This window comes from Mustela lutreola, chromosome 12, assembly GCF_030435805.1.
Source record: "Mustela lutreola isolate mMusLut2 chromosome 12, mMusLut2.pri, whole genome shotgun sequence".
NCBI classification, from domain to species: Eukaryota; Metazoa; Chordata; class Mammalia; order Carnivora; family Mustelidae; genus Mustela; species Mustela lutreola.
This window is the reverse complement of record NC_081301.1, coordinates 13431247-13448414: the sequence shown is the minus strand read 5'-3', so window position 1 is coordinate 13448414 and position 17168 is coordinate 13431247. Positions and strand designations below refer to the sequence as shown.

The window sequence follows — 17168 nt, the reverse complement described above, 5'->3', positions numbered from 1 at the left end:
TCAACTTTCTATTGCATGACTAAAATTAGAAATATAATAATAATAGATGTTACAACTAACCAAACATGAACTTATAGGCTTTATAGATACCAGAATCTGAATTTCATATCTGTTCATTTGAAGTTTTCCAGAGCAAATATACTATAAAATGCTTTAGCTAGCTAGACATTTTATAACTGTGCACTATGGGTATTTTGAACGTGGTAAAACACTCAAAATGGTTAAGCAAACCGGAAATTTTTCATAAAGCTTCCCCACAAACTCCCCTTTGTATGTGGGTTTGAAAATTATCAAAACAAGGTATTTTACTTTCTTTGGACTTTGTGTAGAGGTTCATTTTGACCGTAACACAGAAATTTACCACCATGGGTCATGACTGTGGAATTCATGGCTGGAATTTTAAGGTATTTTTCCCTGAAGTTACAAAGGTCTATTCTGCCAAGGATCAGGATTACCATCTAAATATCGGCGGGGCTGTTCTTTTTCCCTGCAGCTGATCACGCACAGTGCTTGTAAGATGGTATCTCTTGAGCACTATTTTCTTTCTTGTACACTGCATCTCTGTGACTCTGGAATCAGCTTCCTCAATCCTCTCTTCCTGGGGCAGCTCCTACATGGCACGACTGGCACCCACTCTTCCTTGTGTGGTGCCAGGATATAAATAAATAAATAAATATATATATATTTATCATAATAATAAATATTTATTTATTTATTTATTTATTTATCACTTAAGCTCAACCAGGAGGAATAAAATAAAAAGCATCTGTCCACATCCTCTAGTATTTTCTGACAGAAAAAGGACATGTGAGCTGGACAGTTTCCTTCAATCCTTTTCAGACTCCCTACACCACTCAGCCGGTTTATTGGTTATCTCACTTCTTAGTATCTCACTTCTTAGTCCTCCCTGCTGCCATTGGAAAACTTGTGCTAGTTCTTAGTTCTATTTTGTAAAAATCCACATCTATTCTTTTAACTGAAACCTATTCTATTCCAGAAAAGGATTGCTGTCAGCCATGACTCTTAACTCTATTTGGTCTGCCCTCAGAGCCCATGGGTCATTTGCCCCACTGTATCGTTTGTAGTTTATACTCCAGTGTGCTTTTGTTCTGTGGTATCTACTCAGTGTGTACATCTATTCCTACACGCAAATCTTGGGTTTCAGAGGGAGAGACTCACAGCTTTAGGACAAGCCAGCACACTCAGACGGTTGCTGTGGACTGGTGAATTCCCATCCACTTCCCTGCAGCTGTCAGTGCTACTCTCACCAGCTTCCTCTTCCCACCCTCATTCAGGCAGTCTGGGAGGCCACCCTCTGTGTTTCTCCTGCTGCTGGTAGCACGCCTCTGCCTGCATCGGGACTTCTGCGGCAGCCCAGCCCAGGGTTCCCACACTGCACATTCCTTTACTTCCCCCCGCAGTGGTGCTCACGGCTGCACATGTCCCTTCCATCCTTGGTCCTGTCACTTCAGTAAGTCTGCAGGAACGCCCCACCACCTGCTATGTGAAGTCTTCACTTCCAGATCTGGTGATTCAAGTGTCTGGCCCTAGTCTAACCTTCAAATCTTACTTACCTCTCTGTTGCTAGGGATGCCTCTGCCCTGGAATCAGGTTGCTTTCTTCCTGTCCAATCCCTTTTACCTCTGACTCTGCTGTCTGTGCTCCTTTCCAGCAACCCACTCATGTCTTCTCTACCACTCTCAATTCTACTCATTGTTCCAGGCCAAGTCCAAATCTTTCCTTTTCCTTGATGGGTCCTTTGGCCTCCCTAATCTTTTTTCTGGACTATGGGATTTTATGGTCTGTATTGATAGTTATCAACCACAGTCTTGGCCCACTCTGATGTTTCACAGGTAATTCATTATAAAATAGTTAGACGTTAGAGTTTGTGAAAGGGTTGTGATTTGTGTAGGCTATAAAGCATTCAAAGTTATCCCTATACATTCCTCTTCTTTACTTGTGTTCTGGTAAGGTTTTCATCTTCTAGGGTGGTTAGTAGGAGAAAAATTGCTGCAGTCTGCAGGGAAGGGCCATGGGTAATATACCTAGTGTTAATAGGTGAACAGTTATTTCCCTACAAAAATTTTGTAGGATTGTGACACAAACTGGGTAAGACCATGGGTGCTTGTTGCCCTTGAGCATGTCATGTGTTACACATGTCATTATGTCATTGCTGAAAAAGGGTTGATAACTGCTGATCCTTATCTCAGGTTTAACACTATTTTTCACATGTGCCAATATGTTACTAAACTAAAGTTTCTTAAGTGTAAGTGCCCAGATTGTAATTCTTTAAAATTGTACAAATAAAAAATATCATATGTAATATTCAATAATAATCAATCAATTCATTGTGATTGATTGATGCCCTTTAAGAAAGAAGCCATGAAGGATATATTTAAAGGATTTAGTTCAAAATCAACTTGCTGCAAGTGAATTTTCATGAGTGCTTTACATTTATCTATTGTAGAGGTATAGACTTACAATGTTTTACTTACAGAAGATGTCAGGTAACGATTTATCCAACATTGAATGAGTTAGTGTAGTATTAGGGCAGGGTTATGGAACAATGTATCTTATGCTAAAGATGAGTTAAATTATTTTTTAAATAAAAAAATACTCACTATGTACGTTAAGACAGTTTCTCTTTTGGCTGGCTTCAAGTCATCATTCAGTGAGTAAACTCTGACCTTTACTGTAAGAACAATTGATATCATCAAAACCTCTGCTAAACATAAGGGTATTTTGATTTTTTGAAATAATCATCCTTAAAAGAGATGAGTATAATTTTTAAAAATCACAAAAATTCATACTTAAAGGAAAGAAAAAGTTACTTTACAAATCACATATGTTACTAAAGATTATTTTCCTTTGAAGATAATCCTCTTGGATTCCTTTAAAGAGATACTTTTCCTAGTGAATTTAAAGTACAGTCCACTTTATCAAAATATATTTTCTTTTTTTTTAAAGATTTTATTTATTTATTTGACAGACAGAGATTACAAGTAGACAGAGAGGCAGTCAGAGAGAGGAGGAAGCAGGCTCCCTGCTGAGCAGAGAGCCTGATGTGGGGCTCGATCCCAGGACCCTGGGATCACAACCCGAGCTGAAGGCAGAGGCCTTAACCCACTGAGCCACCCAGGCTCCCCCAAAATATATTTTCTTACAACTTTTTGGGAACACACATTAGGCCATTGTTTATTGAGAATTTCATAGTAGCAAAATAGTAATCTCTCCTTTATGGTTATATGAGAGTATCCTATATGATCTTACATTAGAGTCATAGATTTTAATGGAAAATTAGACAGTTTGATTTTGATATTATACACTCTTACACATATAAAAACCAACAAGGCCCCCAAAGTATCCCTTATTGTTGCTAAAGGCAGCTTTAAATTGTATGGTTTTGTTAGATTCATTAAGCCAGATCCTATAATTATTAAATTGTTAAATGAGTAATGGCAAGAACTCGAGAATAATTATTCTCTTCATTTGTTTCTGCCCATTAAAAGATTCCTGCCTTTTAGACAATTTCATCTGCTTAGAAGTGAACCCTTAGCTGCTTGGGACATGATATTCTAGTTCCTTTCAACATGACATATTATGATTTCTCTCATGTTCATTTACTGATACTCAGATCATTTCATGGCCAAAACTTTACTCTCTAAATAAAACTGAACTGGAACCAGAGGCCCTTTAAAGAGTCAGTATTATGTAAAGCTCTACATAAGAAGTCACATTAAGCTCTCCAAAATTGGTTTCACTAAAACCATAAGGTCAAAGCAAACTGTTCAGTAAATACCGCCCCCCCAACAACACACACACGCTGTCTGCTGTTCCCTTTCTCCCTCCTTGTGTCCTCCCTCCTATATTCTTCTCTCATCTTGTGCCCTCCCTCTTATATTATGGACATACCCAGCTCATCCCTGAGCATCACTGGGATGCTGGCAGAGGCAGAATGTCAGAAAAAAGTAAGAGCTCATGCCCTGGAGTTCAAAACTTTGATTTCACTCCCATGACTACCACTTCCTAGCGGCCCTGGAGTAGGACACTTAATCCCTCTAAATCTTAGTTCTCTCTTTTTAAAATAGAACTGTTAGAATCTGCTTTATAATATTATAAGAACTAAATGAGACAAAGCTTTTACATAACCTGGTGCATAATAACTACTCAATAAATGCTTATTTTTTTAGTATTATTATTTCTATGTCTACTGTTTATCTGCTTTCTAACCCAGTTTGTATTTAGATTAGAAAATTAATCTTGTCTTCATAGCAACAGTGTATCAGAGGCAAGATCAATATAATTTTTTAGTACCAAAAATATGGCTTGTTAGGTTTTTTAAAAATGTACTGATGCATGTGCTTGGGTGGTTCAGTTGGTTAAGCGGCTGCCTTCAGCTCAGGTCATGATCCTGCTGTCCTGGGATCAAGTCCCGTATCAGGCTCCCCACTTAGCAGGAAGCCTGCTTCTCCCTCTCCCACTCCACCTTCTTGTGTTCCCTCTCTCTCTTTCTCTCTGTCAAATAAATAAAATCTTTTTAAAAGAATGTATTGATGCCTTCTATGTGCAGGAACCTATGCTGTACTTGAAGATATGGTGGTGAGACAAATCAGACATGGATATCTTCCAGTGGAGTGGAGCAGAGAGTGAACATATGACTACACAAGAGTATGTACAATTCAGGGTGGGAAGCATGACAAAGAGCAATGCCCGGCTTCCTGAGAACACAGAAGAGGGAGATCTGAAGTGGTCAGAGAGGTCAGAGAAGGCTACCCTCTAAGGATGCCATGTAAGAGTTGCGTAGATGTTAATCAGGCAAAGTGGGGGATGGGGGTGGGGGTGGGGCTTGAGGGGAATGAATGTACCAGGCAGAGATATACAGACCTTCACATGAGGGGAGGAGGGGGAAAGAGTCTGAGAATGCAAACAGAAAGGGGTCCGTTTGGCTGGTTTACACAGATGAGGGGGCGCATGGTGACTGAGAAAGCTGGAGAGGAAGGCATGACACAGGTTGCATGGAATCGAGGGATTTTGGTCAATAAAGTTCTTATCCTACAAAGCCTTGAAGATTTAAACCTTTATTCTAAAGTTGCTTATACTAAAAATCCCTCCAGGATATTCAGATTAAATGTGTGGTTTAGGACATTAGAGCTATAAATAGGAAGATTTAATCAATTTCTAAGGGACAACTTTTTCAAATTTTTTTTAAAAATTTTTTTAATTAATTATTTTTATTAACATATAATGTATTATTTACCCCAGGGGTACAGATCTGTGAATCATCAGGCTTACACATTTCACAGCACTCACCATAGCACACCCTCCCCAGTGTCCATAACCCAACCACGCTCTCCATACCACCCCCTCCACAGCAACCCTAGGTTTGTTTTGTGAGATTAAGTCTCTAACTAAGAGACCACTTTTAAGTAATTTTTTTCTTCTGTGTAAATAAGGGTTTGTACTATTCCACAGGTCAGATAGTAATGGAAAACACTTTCCTAGTGTTTACTCTGTTCTGGACGCTGTTTTAAGTGCTTTACTCATATGAATTCACCTACCTCTCACAACAATTCTGTGAGGTAAATTTTATTCTCTCTATTCTGCCCTTTCTCCCACTAACAAAGGAACCATGAATACAGAGCCATGTTCTATTAGAAATTTTCTTAGGTAGTTTCCCCTCAGAAAGTTAATATTCATCTATATCTGTGATTTAGTTTATTCTTTGCTGAAACATCTGATCCCCTAGGGTTGGATTTATTTTTGGAATTTGAAGAATAGCTCTAAAGTCAAAGGAAGTTGTTTTTATGAGCCTGGTTCTATAATAAATTATTTTACCATTGCCAAAAGTATATCTGCAATTACATCTTACACTTGTTTAATTAATAAGATATAACACAACATTTCACCATTTTAAAAAGCTTTCCTCTTCATGGAAATAACTAATGGGGCAGATAATATAATTATTGATTTTATAGGTTCCATATGAACTTAAAATTTATATTTAAGTTTAAATTACATATTTAGCAATCTCCATATAAATTTTAAATTAAAATGTATTTATAAGTGTAAAAGTCATTGGGAGTTGAGACTCAAGCAAGTTGGAAACCTGTTTACACTTAATTTCAAATGTTAAAAGATCTCTACAATATGTCAATCGCCTGCTCTGCACCAGAGAAAGCATCATCTTATACCCTACCTGACTGTTCTGGAGTGTAAACAGGTTTGTCTGTATGAATGAAGAGATATCCATTCTCATCAGTTATTGGCACTTTTTTTGATCTTGAAAAATGCTTCGATACAACTTCCAAATACACATATGAAACTGGCTTTTGTCCTCCAGACAAATGTTTGGGTTGTATCTGTAAAAGAAAAAATTGATGGAATGGAGTATAATTTTCAGGTTATAAAACATGTTGATTTTCTAAATACCACTGTCATCTCATTAGAACACACACAAAAATGAGTGTATGTATTTAACCATTTAAAAAGTAGTAGAGACATATCCTTGATGAACAAAGATGCGAAAATCCTCACCAAAATACTAGCCAATAGGATTCAACAGTACATTAAAAGGACTATTCATCACGACCAAGTGGGATTTATTCCAGGGCTGCAAGGTTGGTTCAACATCCGCAAATCAATCAATATGATACAACACATCAATAAAAGAAAGCACAAGAACCATATGATACTCTCAATAGATGCTGAAAAAGCATTTGACAAAGTACAGCATCCCTTCCTGATCAAAACTCTTCAAAGTGTACGGATAGAGGGCACATACCTCAATATTATCAAAGCCATTTATGAAAAACCCACCACAAATATCATTCTCAATGGAGAAAAACTGAAAGCTTTTCCGCTAAGGTCAGGAACACGGCAGGGATGTCCATTATCACCACTGCTATTCAACATAATACTAGAAGTCCTAGCCTCAGCAATCAGACAACAAAAGGAAATTAAAGGCATCCAAATTGGCAAAGAAGAAGTCAAACTATCACTCTTCACAGATGACATGATACTATATGTGGAAAAGCCAAAAGGCTCCACTCCAAAACTGCTAGAACTTGTACAGGAATTCAGTAAAGTGTCAGGATATAAAATCAATGCACAGAAATCAGTTGCATTTCTCTACACCAACAACAAGACAGAAGAAAGAGAAATTAAGGAGTAAATTCCATTTACAATTGCACCCAAAACCATAAGATACTTAGGAATAAACCTAACCAAAGAGGCACAGAATCTATACTCAGAAAACTATAAAGTACTCATGAAAGAAATTGAGGAAGACACAAAGAAATGGAAAAATATTCCATGCTCCTGGATTGGAAGAATAAATATTGTGAAAATGTCTATGCTACCTAAAGCAATCTACACATTTAATGCAATTCCTATCAAAATACCATCCATCTTTTTCAAAGAAATGGAACAAATAATCCTAAAATTTATACAAAACCAGAAAAGACCTCGAATAGCCAAAGGAATATTGAAAAAGAAAGCCAAACTTGGTGGCATCACAATTCCGGACTTCAAGTTCTATTACAAAGCTGTCATCATCAAGACAGCATGGTACTGGCACAAAAACAGACACATAGATCGATGGAACAGCATAGAGAGCCCAGAAATAGACCCTCAACTCTATGGTCAACTAATCTTCGACAAAGCAGGAAAGAATGTCCAATGGAAAAAAGACAGCCTCTTTAATAAATGGTGTTGGGAAAATTGGACAGCCACATGCATAAAAATGAAATTGGACCATTTCCTTACACCACACACAAAAATAGACTCAAAATGGATGAAGGACCTCAATGTGAGAAAGGAATCCATCAAAATCCTTGAGGAGAACACAGGCAGCAATATCTTCCTAGGAACATCGCCAAAGGCAAGGAAAGCAAGGGCAAAAATGAACTATTGAGATTTCATCAAGATCAAAAGCTTTTGCACAGCAAAGGAAACAGTTGACAAAATCAAAAGACAACTGTGTAAACCTGGTGATTCACAGACCTGTACCCCTGGGGATAAAAATATATGTTTATAAAAAATTAAAAATTAAAAAAAAAAAGACAACTGACAGAATGGGAGAAGATATTTGCAAACGACATATCAGATAAAGGACTAGTGTCCAAAATCTATAAAGAACTTAGCAAACTCAACACCCAAAGAACAAATAATCCAATCAAGAAATGGGCAGAGGACATGAACAGACATTTCTGCAAAGAAGACATCCAGATGGCCAACAGACACATGAAAAAGTGCTCCATATCACTCGGCATCAGGGAAATACAAATCAAAACCACAATGAGATATCACCTCACACCAGTCAGAATGGCTAAAATCAACAAGTCAGGAAATGACAGATGCTGGCGAGGATGCGGAGAAAGGGGAACCCTCCTACACTGTTGGTGGGAATGCAAGCTGGTGCAGCCACTCTGGAAAACAGCATGGAGGTTCCTCAAAATGTTGAAAATAGAACTGCCCTATGACCCAGCAATTGCACTACTGGCTATTTACCCTAAAGGTACAAACGTAGTGATCCGAAGGGGCACGTGCACCCGAATGTTTATAGCAGCAATGTCCACAATAGCCAAACTATGGAAAGAACCTAGATGTCCATCAACAGATGAATGGATAAAGAAGATGTGGTATATATAAACAATGCAATACTATGCAGCCATCAAAAGAAATGAAATCTTGCCATTTGCGACAACGTGGATGGAACTAGAGCGTATCATGCTTAGCGAAATAAGTCAAGCAGAGAAAGACAACTATCATATGATCTTCCTGATATGAGGACGTGGTGATGCAACATGGGGGCTTAAGTGGGTAGGAGAAGAATAAATGAAATAAGATGGGATCAGGAGGGAGACAAACCATAAGAGACTCTTAATCTCACAAAACAAACTGAGGGTTGCTGGGGGGAGGGGGGTTGGGAGAAGAGGGGTGGGGTTATGGACATTGGGGAGGTTATGTGCTTTGGTGAGTGCTGTGAAGTGTGTAAACCTGGCGATTCACAGACTTGTACCCCTGGGGATAAAAATATATGTTTATAAAAAATAAAAAATTTAAAAAAAGTAGTAGAGACAGAATAGTGAATAAATTTTATCCAAACCCTGTCAGGGTCAAATATCATAGATAAAATTTAGCTTTAAGCAATTAAAAAATCTTTTGGTTTGCATGTTTCCTAGATTTGGTATACATTTAGTAAAACTACTACTACAGAAGCTTCTTAACAAACTCTCACTTGGCCAGCACTGGATTAGAACGTAGTCCACTCCCTCAGTTCGGCATCCTGACTGATGTTCGGGATATATTGTACTATATCTCCATCCCTCTGCTCCCACCTGTTGAGCTGCATGCTTTCTTGTTTGGTGTACGTAATCGTAATTATCCACTTTACATTGCATGATATGCAAATATAATACATAAAGAGTAATAATAAAAGAAAGAAAAGTGTTTCTATGAAAACTCAGGCTCTGGGCACCTGGGATAAGTTAATCACTAAAATCAACTGCTATGGAATCAAACGTGAGCTCGCCGTCAAAGTTTGGAAGGCAGTAACAGCCCATAAAGATTCTGCTCTCAGACTGCCTTGCAAGTGTCTTTAAGTTCCTTCTCCACTTGAAAGGAACAGAAACTGTCAACAAAGTTGGTTCGTTAAAGGTGTGACACGTAATAAATAAGATTTGACACTCCAACCAGGGGACCCATGTTTAAAGAAAAGACCTTGGCATAACATCAAACAACTGGCAAACAAAGATACATTATAATGTTAGGATAAAATTAAATGCTGAAGATATGTGTCAAGTTTTATGATTCTCAACTTAATCTTTCAATTAACTATTTGAGTCCACACGAGTCATGAGAACTTTCTGTGATGATGAAAATATTCGATATCTATGTTGTCCAGTATGGTACCTACCTCTTATTGTGACTCATAAACTGAATTTTTTTTATTTTAGATAAATTTGATTGATTTACATTTAAAGGTAATAGCCACACTAAATATCTTAGTGACATCAGGTAAGAGTGTCCACTGAGGGTGCCTGGGTGGCTCAGTCAGTTGAGAGGCTGCCCTGGGCTCAGGTCATGTCCCAGGGTACTGGAATGGAGCCCTGCATTGGGCTCCCTGCTCAGTAGAGAGCCTGCTTCTCCCTCTCCCTCTGCCTGCTGTTCTGCGTACTTGTGCTGTGTCTCGCTGTCAAATAAATAAATAAATAAAATCTTTTTTTTAAAAAGTGTCCACTGAAATTAATTGGGAAATTAATTTTAATTCTTAATAAATATAGTAAGGGGAAGTATTTAAGAAATTCAAACATTTATAATCAAGAACATTAATAAAAAATTCTTACATTTGGTTAGAATATACAGACTTGAGTCTGTATATTGAATAATATACAGAGTAATATACAGACCTCTTTTTAATGGATAAAATGTTCTGAAGGACTCTCAGTGCTGACTTTTAATTATTTATAATATAATAAAAATTTATTTTTATTAAAATGATACTTAAATATGTACAGCCTAAGACTAGGTGTAATCTTATGCTTACAAGGTTTACATAATTATGAAATCAAAACAAATTTACAAAATAAATTTGAAGTACTAAATATCAATATAATTCTAATCTTAAACTGTTTTCAAACTTCAAATTTCAAATTCTTTTTAAGGAGTTCACTTTAAAGAAACACTGGTCTAGGGTTGCCTGGGTGGCTCGGTTGGTTAAGTGCCTCCTTCAGCTCAGGTCATGATCCCAGGGTACTGGGACTGAGCCCCACGTCAGGCTCCCTGCTCTGTGGAGAGCCTGCTTCTCTCTCTCCTCCTCCCTCACCCTCTCCCTTGCCTGCTGCTCTGCCTACTTGTGCTCTTTATCTCTCTGTCAAGTAAATAGTAAAATATTTTAAAAATAATAAAAATAAAGAAATACTGGTCTAAATGAACATCAGAGCCCCTTTCAAGTCTAGTGGTCTTTGATTTTCTGGTTTTTTATTTTTGAATTTTTATCAGACTTTAAAACAATATTTTGAGTATAAAAGTAATTTTTAGTTAGAATTTTAAATAAGAAATGAGTTGCAAGCTCTTCTCTAACCAAGGTACACGATAGTATCAAAATAAAAGGAAAAGTTATTTGATCCATATTGTTCTTTATATTAACTACAGGTTGTCAATGAGAGCTATTCAGTTTAGTAATCAGTAATTTCATTAGTTTTGGAAGCTATAATTGACAAATACCAGATAGCAGCCTTGGGTTTTTGCAGGCAATGCATTACAGATCAAGATGCATATTCATATTTTTCTATTTCTTTGTAATGATAGTTTTCATAGTAAACATACATTTTCAATTTATTTCCAAATATTTTTACATTGGTGCAATTTTATTTTCTAATACAAACTCCATAATTTACATGTATTGCTAAAAAAGCAGACACAAAAAAGTTTTCTGTTTCATCCATATTATCACTGGTGACTGACATCACTTAGTATTCACATAGTGGTAAGTGATATAAATGGCCAAATCTCTATGTTATCAACATTCAAACTTGGTACACATTTTACTGAGAATATTCTGTTTAAAGAAAATGAAGAATAAATACATACTGTTAAGCTTGCAGAGTTCTGGAATCTATTTTCTGAGGATAAAGTAACATGGCCTGAAGAGTAACTAAATTTTTTATCAGGATAACTTTTAATAGAGATTGTTGCATCAAATTCTTCGGTATATCCATAAACTTGAATTACAATATTTTCAGATGCTCCAACACGAAACATTTTTGGTGCCGAAATGACATACCTGTTGAAATAGGAAAAGAGTAGGACCCATATCTTGAGGTGATTTATTCTGTTATGTTTCTAATTTTTTCATCTCACTTGAGAGATTCAAATAGGCATATTTTCTTAACTTAAAAGTGATTATTTTAAAATCAAAATTTCTCAGTGATCCATGATAATCTCGGCATGGTTTCCCAGAAGTAGTAGCTTAGAAATAAAACTTGAGAAATAGAACTGGAGATTCAGTTAACATTTAGAAGTAATAACACCTTCCCTGAGCTACTGCAGCAGAGAAAGACTTTAAATGCTGTTGTCTGGAACATGTAAATGGAGTCAGTATTTTTGCTCAATGAAGAAAAAAGCAATAAAGATGCCAGTGCTTGAATTGCAGCTCTGTCATCTACTGGCTGAATGACCATGGTAAAACCACCAACACTTTTAAGACCAAAATAATTTACCTGTGAAAATACCACCTTCCTGACCAGCTTGCAGTAAGGAGGAAATGAGATACATACATACATACATACCTACTTTGTAGGTATGTATGCTTTACATATATGATTTGTACTCAATAAATGTTAAGATTCATTAATTTCACTAAATTAGTTAAAAGGAAGTGATTTTAGAAGTATTGTGTTACACCATGAGTGGATAAAGAAAACGATATAGTAAAGGTGAGCTGGGAGAAGGCATTTAGAAACAGGAGTGATGGAGGTCTTTGAAAATAGTAACAATCATACAACAATAGTGATATTATTAAGTGAATAGTTACCAGAGGAGAGGAGAGGCTGCATTAGCACTCTATATACACTCTCTTAATTTTACAACAGGCCAATAGTGTAGATACTAATATTATTCCTATTTTGCAAGTGAAAAGAGGATAATTTGACCAAGGTCACATCGCTTACAAGTGAATGAGGCAGAACTTTATATTCAGGTCTTTCAGTAGTTAAAAGTGTATAATTGAGGTCAAGGTTACAAGCTATGTTCACCACCACAGGCTATTACTTCCAGTTTTATTTTTCATGTGGTTTATACAAGAATAGTAATGAATCTATACAAGTTTTTAAAGTAACATTTTTAAATGTGTGTATTTTCATTGTTTTTAAAAAGAAAACTTAAAAATACAAACTAGGTTATTAATTAAATATCATGAAATTTTCTCATTTGAATAGTGAGAGCTACATGTGCTAATATAGAGGAAGAGAGAAGTGTGCTTCAACCCAAAAGGTCATAGATACTAATTCAAGTGACAGAACAGGCCTGGAGGCCACCTGCTACTCCACCTTGCAGAACTGTCAACATTAGGACATTAAAAAAAAAAAAAAGTCAGCAAGTCTTTAGTAACAATGAAATTAGCTTGAAAACAATTCCATCCTTTTAAAACATCTGGCAGTCTCCTACATGACAACTAATTTGGAACCACTTATAGACAAATTATAAAAGAAGTGAAAGATTCTCCAGAGTTCCAGTCATCATCTGAATTCCTCATACACTTATGGAACAGCAGAAAATGAGAAAAGTTAAGCTCCGGTGGTAATAATGTACATTTCCTGAAATCTTACCCTGTGCTAGGCGCTGTTTTAAGGAATATCTATATACATATTTTCACTGTGTTGTTACAACCACTCTGTCACTCTTTGAGAAAGGTCTTATTATTACTCTCATTTCACAGATGAAGAAAAGTGATAATTTACTTGCCCAAGGTCAAGCAATTAAGTTATAGAATTAGGAACTGAGCCCAAGCAGCCTTTTTCCTGAATTAACAATTTCAATTGCTATACTAAACTGGATTTAGAAAGAGTTTTGTAATCTGAAAAATCTAGGGGGCGGGGAAGCTATTTCAGTTTCAGCATTCTGAGAAGTTTTATCTTTTCCAGTTTAATATTGTTTTAATTTTGAATTGTCTATGTGGTGGTGGCAGTGACAAAACATAAAATATTCAGTATTTAGAAGTACCTGAAAGATGGCTTTGGAATCACCCTTCATACAGATATTGGTCCTTACTGGTTTATCAGTATCACAATCACATAAAAAAAATCGTACTGAAAAAATATATCACACTTTTCTTATTTTCTTTTAAGAAGATCAGGCTACTGAGCTTGCAGGGAGGCAACAATATCATTTTGGCTTCTATTTAGAATGTTCTTTCCCCAGATATTTACATAGTTTGCTCCCCCCTCATTTCCTTCAAGCTCTGTTTGAGGGTCACCTCCTTAGAGAAACCTTTCCTTTCTACATTTTTTGGTAATGTTCCATTATTTCCTTATCCTCGGATTCTCCTTTATTTTTTTCTTCCTTGCATAATAACCACCTGACTTTATTTATTCCTTCATTATTGGTTCATTCATCCATCCATGATTTGCTCCTCCCACTAGAGAGCAAGCTTTATACCATCTTCTATATACCAATGCCTATCACATGGTAGGTGCTCAATGAATTTTTGTTGAATCAATCAGTTAATCAAATTAATTAAACTGGTTGCCGTGCCACAAATGGTACACTCTCACTTTTTCAAAGAGAAGAGAAGAGATGCTCATTAAAGGCCAGTACAGTGTAGTGGAAAGAATTCAGAGTCATGGGACCCGGGTCCTAGTCCTAGTTCTACCACTGATTTGAACCCACTAATCTCAGTATTTCTTGAGCTTCTGCCACTTGTCTTTTAAAAAGGGATATACAAGAACTACTTGGGAAATGAGGTGATTGTGGCTGTGTGAAAAGATCAGATTGGGGTGGGAGAGGTTATACATTTATGATAGCCTGGGTATACATTTATATTTTACATATTTGTGTATATATATTTATGACAAAATGAAAAAAAATTGAATTGGTACGAAAGAGACCTTAATAAAAGCTTTGCTTTTGTCTCCTTCCAGCAGCATGATCTTTGCATGTCACTTTCCCCTCTGTCTGGATTTATCCTTATTTGTGAAATGAGTAGATTCAATTAGATACTCTCCAGTTCCTTCTCAGTACTAAAATGTTATTTCTAGATACAAAATGAGTATTTTTAAGGCATACCTTAAAATGTACAATATTTCAATCATAACACTAAAATTTGTGAAGAACTCACAAATTTAGAAATAATTACAACCTTTTTTCAAACCACAGTATTAGAATGGAACCCAAAATAACACTTGCTTTACTATGTATAGTAACTGGAACACACAAAGAAAACTATGTACCAAATACAAATAATCAATCAATGGCAAGAAACCTTATCATCTTGAGTTTATTTTGTGCTTTTTAGAAGAGGAAGTCAAACAATCACTTATGTAAACTTTTTTAAATAACAATCCCATAAAGCTGACGTATTGTTAGCCATTCATCACATCAAGATGCTTCCATGACATTCTCATTCAGAGATGAGACTATTCACTTGGTATTCTAGGAAGTAGAAACTTATTTTCAAATTAACACTGTTAAATTTGGCACTCACCGCAACTAAGATGCATTGAAAAATGAAGATGGGTTCGTTTACTTACGTTTGTTCCTGTCCCCAACTTTTACCCAGGAAGATTAAAAAACAAAGTATGCCCCAAAGGCCCATGGCTGGAGTTAGCAGTAAACCATGGATATAACCTTCTTGAAGTTACTCTCCTTTTAAGTAAACTGAGCTTGAAGAATTTGGGTAAATTAGTTTACTGGTTAATTATTAATGTCAGAAAGAGAAACTAATCAGAACTGAAACACCCTTTCGTGCCCAGATGCAAAGGTATTTACAAGGAGAGATTTATTTTGATTAATACAAATAAGGGTACTCTAACAGGGGAATTTGGCACTTCAATGAATGGCTCAAAGCCAGAAGCTAATAAGTCTCATTGCCTTTAGCCTTTCTGCTCTTGATTAGGACAATCATTCTGATGTATCATCTGTGAGCACACCTTTGGTAGATCCACTCTGATACTGACAAAGACCCACTTGGATTCAGTTTCAAAATGAGGTGATTTGGGGATGGGTCTGGTTTGGACAAGGCTCATGAGGTAGTCTTTCTAGAGAAATCCTGAGTAGTAGTATCAGTGGCATTGGAAATGGCCTAAGGATAAGATGGATCTGCAAAGAAGCTCTGTAGAATGGTTCCTTGGCCTGTCCTAGTCTAGAGAAGAAGCTGAACTTTAGGGAGAGGAAAGATTGTGACAGGCAATGAAAATGCTATGCTGAGGACCTGACATCATTCCCTAGGAGATAGCCAAGCAAATACTTTAATATTTGGTAGGGAGTGGATAGTCTCTAATATCTCTTAATTTATATTACACAAATTTGAAGTTTGTATTCATTCTGATGCAGAATATCATTTAAAAAAAATAAATTCGCGTTTATACTTTCAGTGAAGATTTTAATAATTGTAATATAAGAAACAAAGAAAAAGCTTCCTATAACAAATGAATCTAGTAACTACAGGATGAAATAAAATTTTTTTAAATTAACATATAATGTATTACTTGCCCCCAGGGATACAGGTCTGTGAATCATCAGGCTTACACATTTCACAGCACTCACCATAGCACATACCCTCCCAAATGTCCATAACCCCCCACCCTATCTCTATCCCTACCGTCCTACCACCCAGCAACCCTCAGTTTGTTTCCTGAGATTAAGAGTCTCTTATGGAGGCACCTGGGTGGCTCAGTGGGTTAAGGCCTCTGCCTTCTGCTCGGGTCGTGATCCCAGGGTCCTGGGATCGAGCCCCACATCGGGCTCTCTGCTCAGTGGGAAGCCTGCATCCTCCTCTCTCTCTGCCTACTTGTGATCTCTCTGTCAAATAAATAAATAAAATCTTAAAAATAATAAATTTTAAAAGTATTTTAAAAGTAACAAAACAGATTCTCTAAGCATTTTTCTATAAGTCAGATGTTTTATGGTTACATGGCATTCCTTGCTTTGAATTAATAAGATTTTACTTTACCAACACTTCAGTATTAAACTTATTAGAAAAAAAGTCCCACAAAGGAAAATTTGATACACAAATTTCACTAGTGATATTTCTCGCAAATGTTATTGAAATGATAAAAATCTGCCACAACTGTCTGGCAATCTAGCCCATTTGTTTCAAAAGGGAATCTGTATAATGATTAAACTGGGTTGCGAAAGATGGACCAAGTTAAAACATACAAAGTCCTTCTGTCATCATTTTCGGGAAAAGATACTTTGGAGAAAGCAAGAATACTCAAATCATCATGAATAATATTTGCATTTTAAGTGCAAGGAAGTTTGTTTGTATTATAGAGTCAATACTGATAAATGATATTTGAAAACCATTGGCATGCTTTCCTTGTAGAAAATGTTTTTTTAAAATAAAGGATCTTGGGTGGCTCAGTCAGTTAAGCTTCTGACCTTTGGCTTAGATCATGATCTCAGGGTCATGGGTTAGAGCCCCCCCCACCTGGGGCCTGCACTGAGTGTGG

At 36.5% G+C, this 17168-nt stretch overlaps 1 protein-coding gene across 1 annotated transcript in view; it reads right to left on the bottom strand.

The window, feature by feature from the left end:
• C5 (complement C5) overlaps positions 1–15366 on the bottom strand; it is a 96509-nt gene extending 81143 nt beyond the window's left edge. The window contains exons 1-4 of the mRNA XM_059141828.1: positions 15249–15366; positions 11593–11785; positions 6197–6359; positions 2622–2692 (exon numbers count right to left, since the gene is read on the bottom strand). Coding sequence (XP_058997811.1) covers positions 2622–2692; positions 6197–6359; positions 11593–11785; positions 15249–15313 — 492 coding nt within the window. The 5' untranslated portion in view covers positions 15314–15366. The remainder of the gene's footprint in view (positions 1–2621; positions 2693–6196; positions 6360–11592; positions 11786–15248) is intronic.
• Between the last annotated feature and the right edge of the window lie 1802 nt (positions 15367–17168).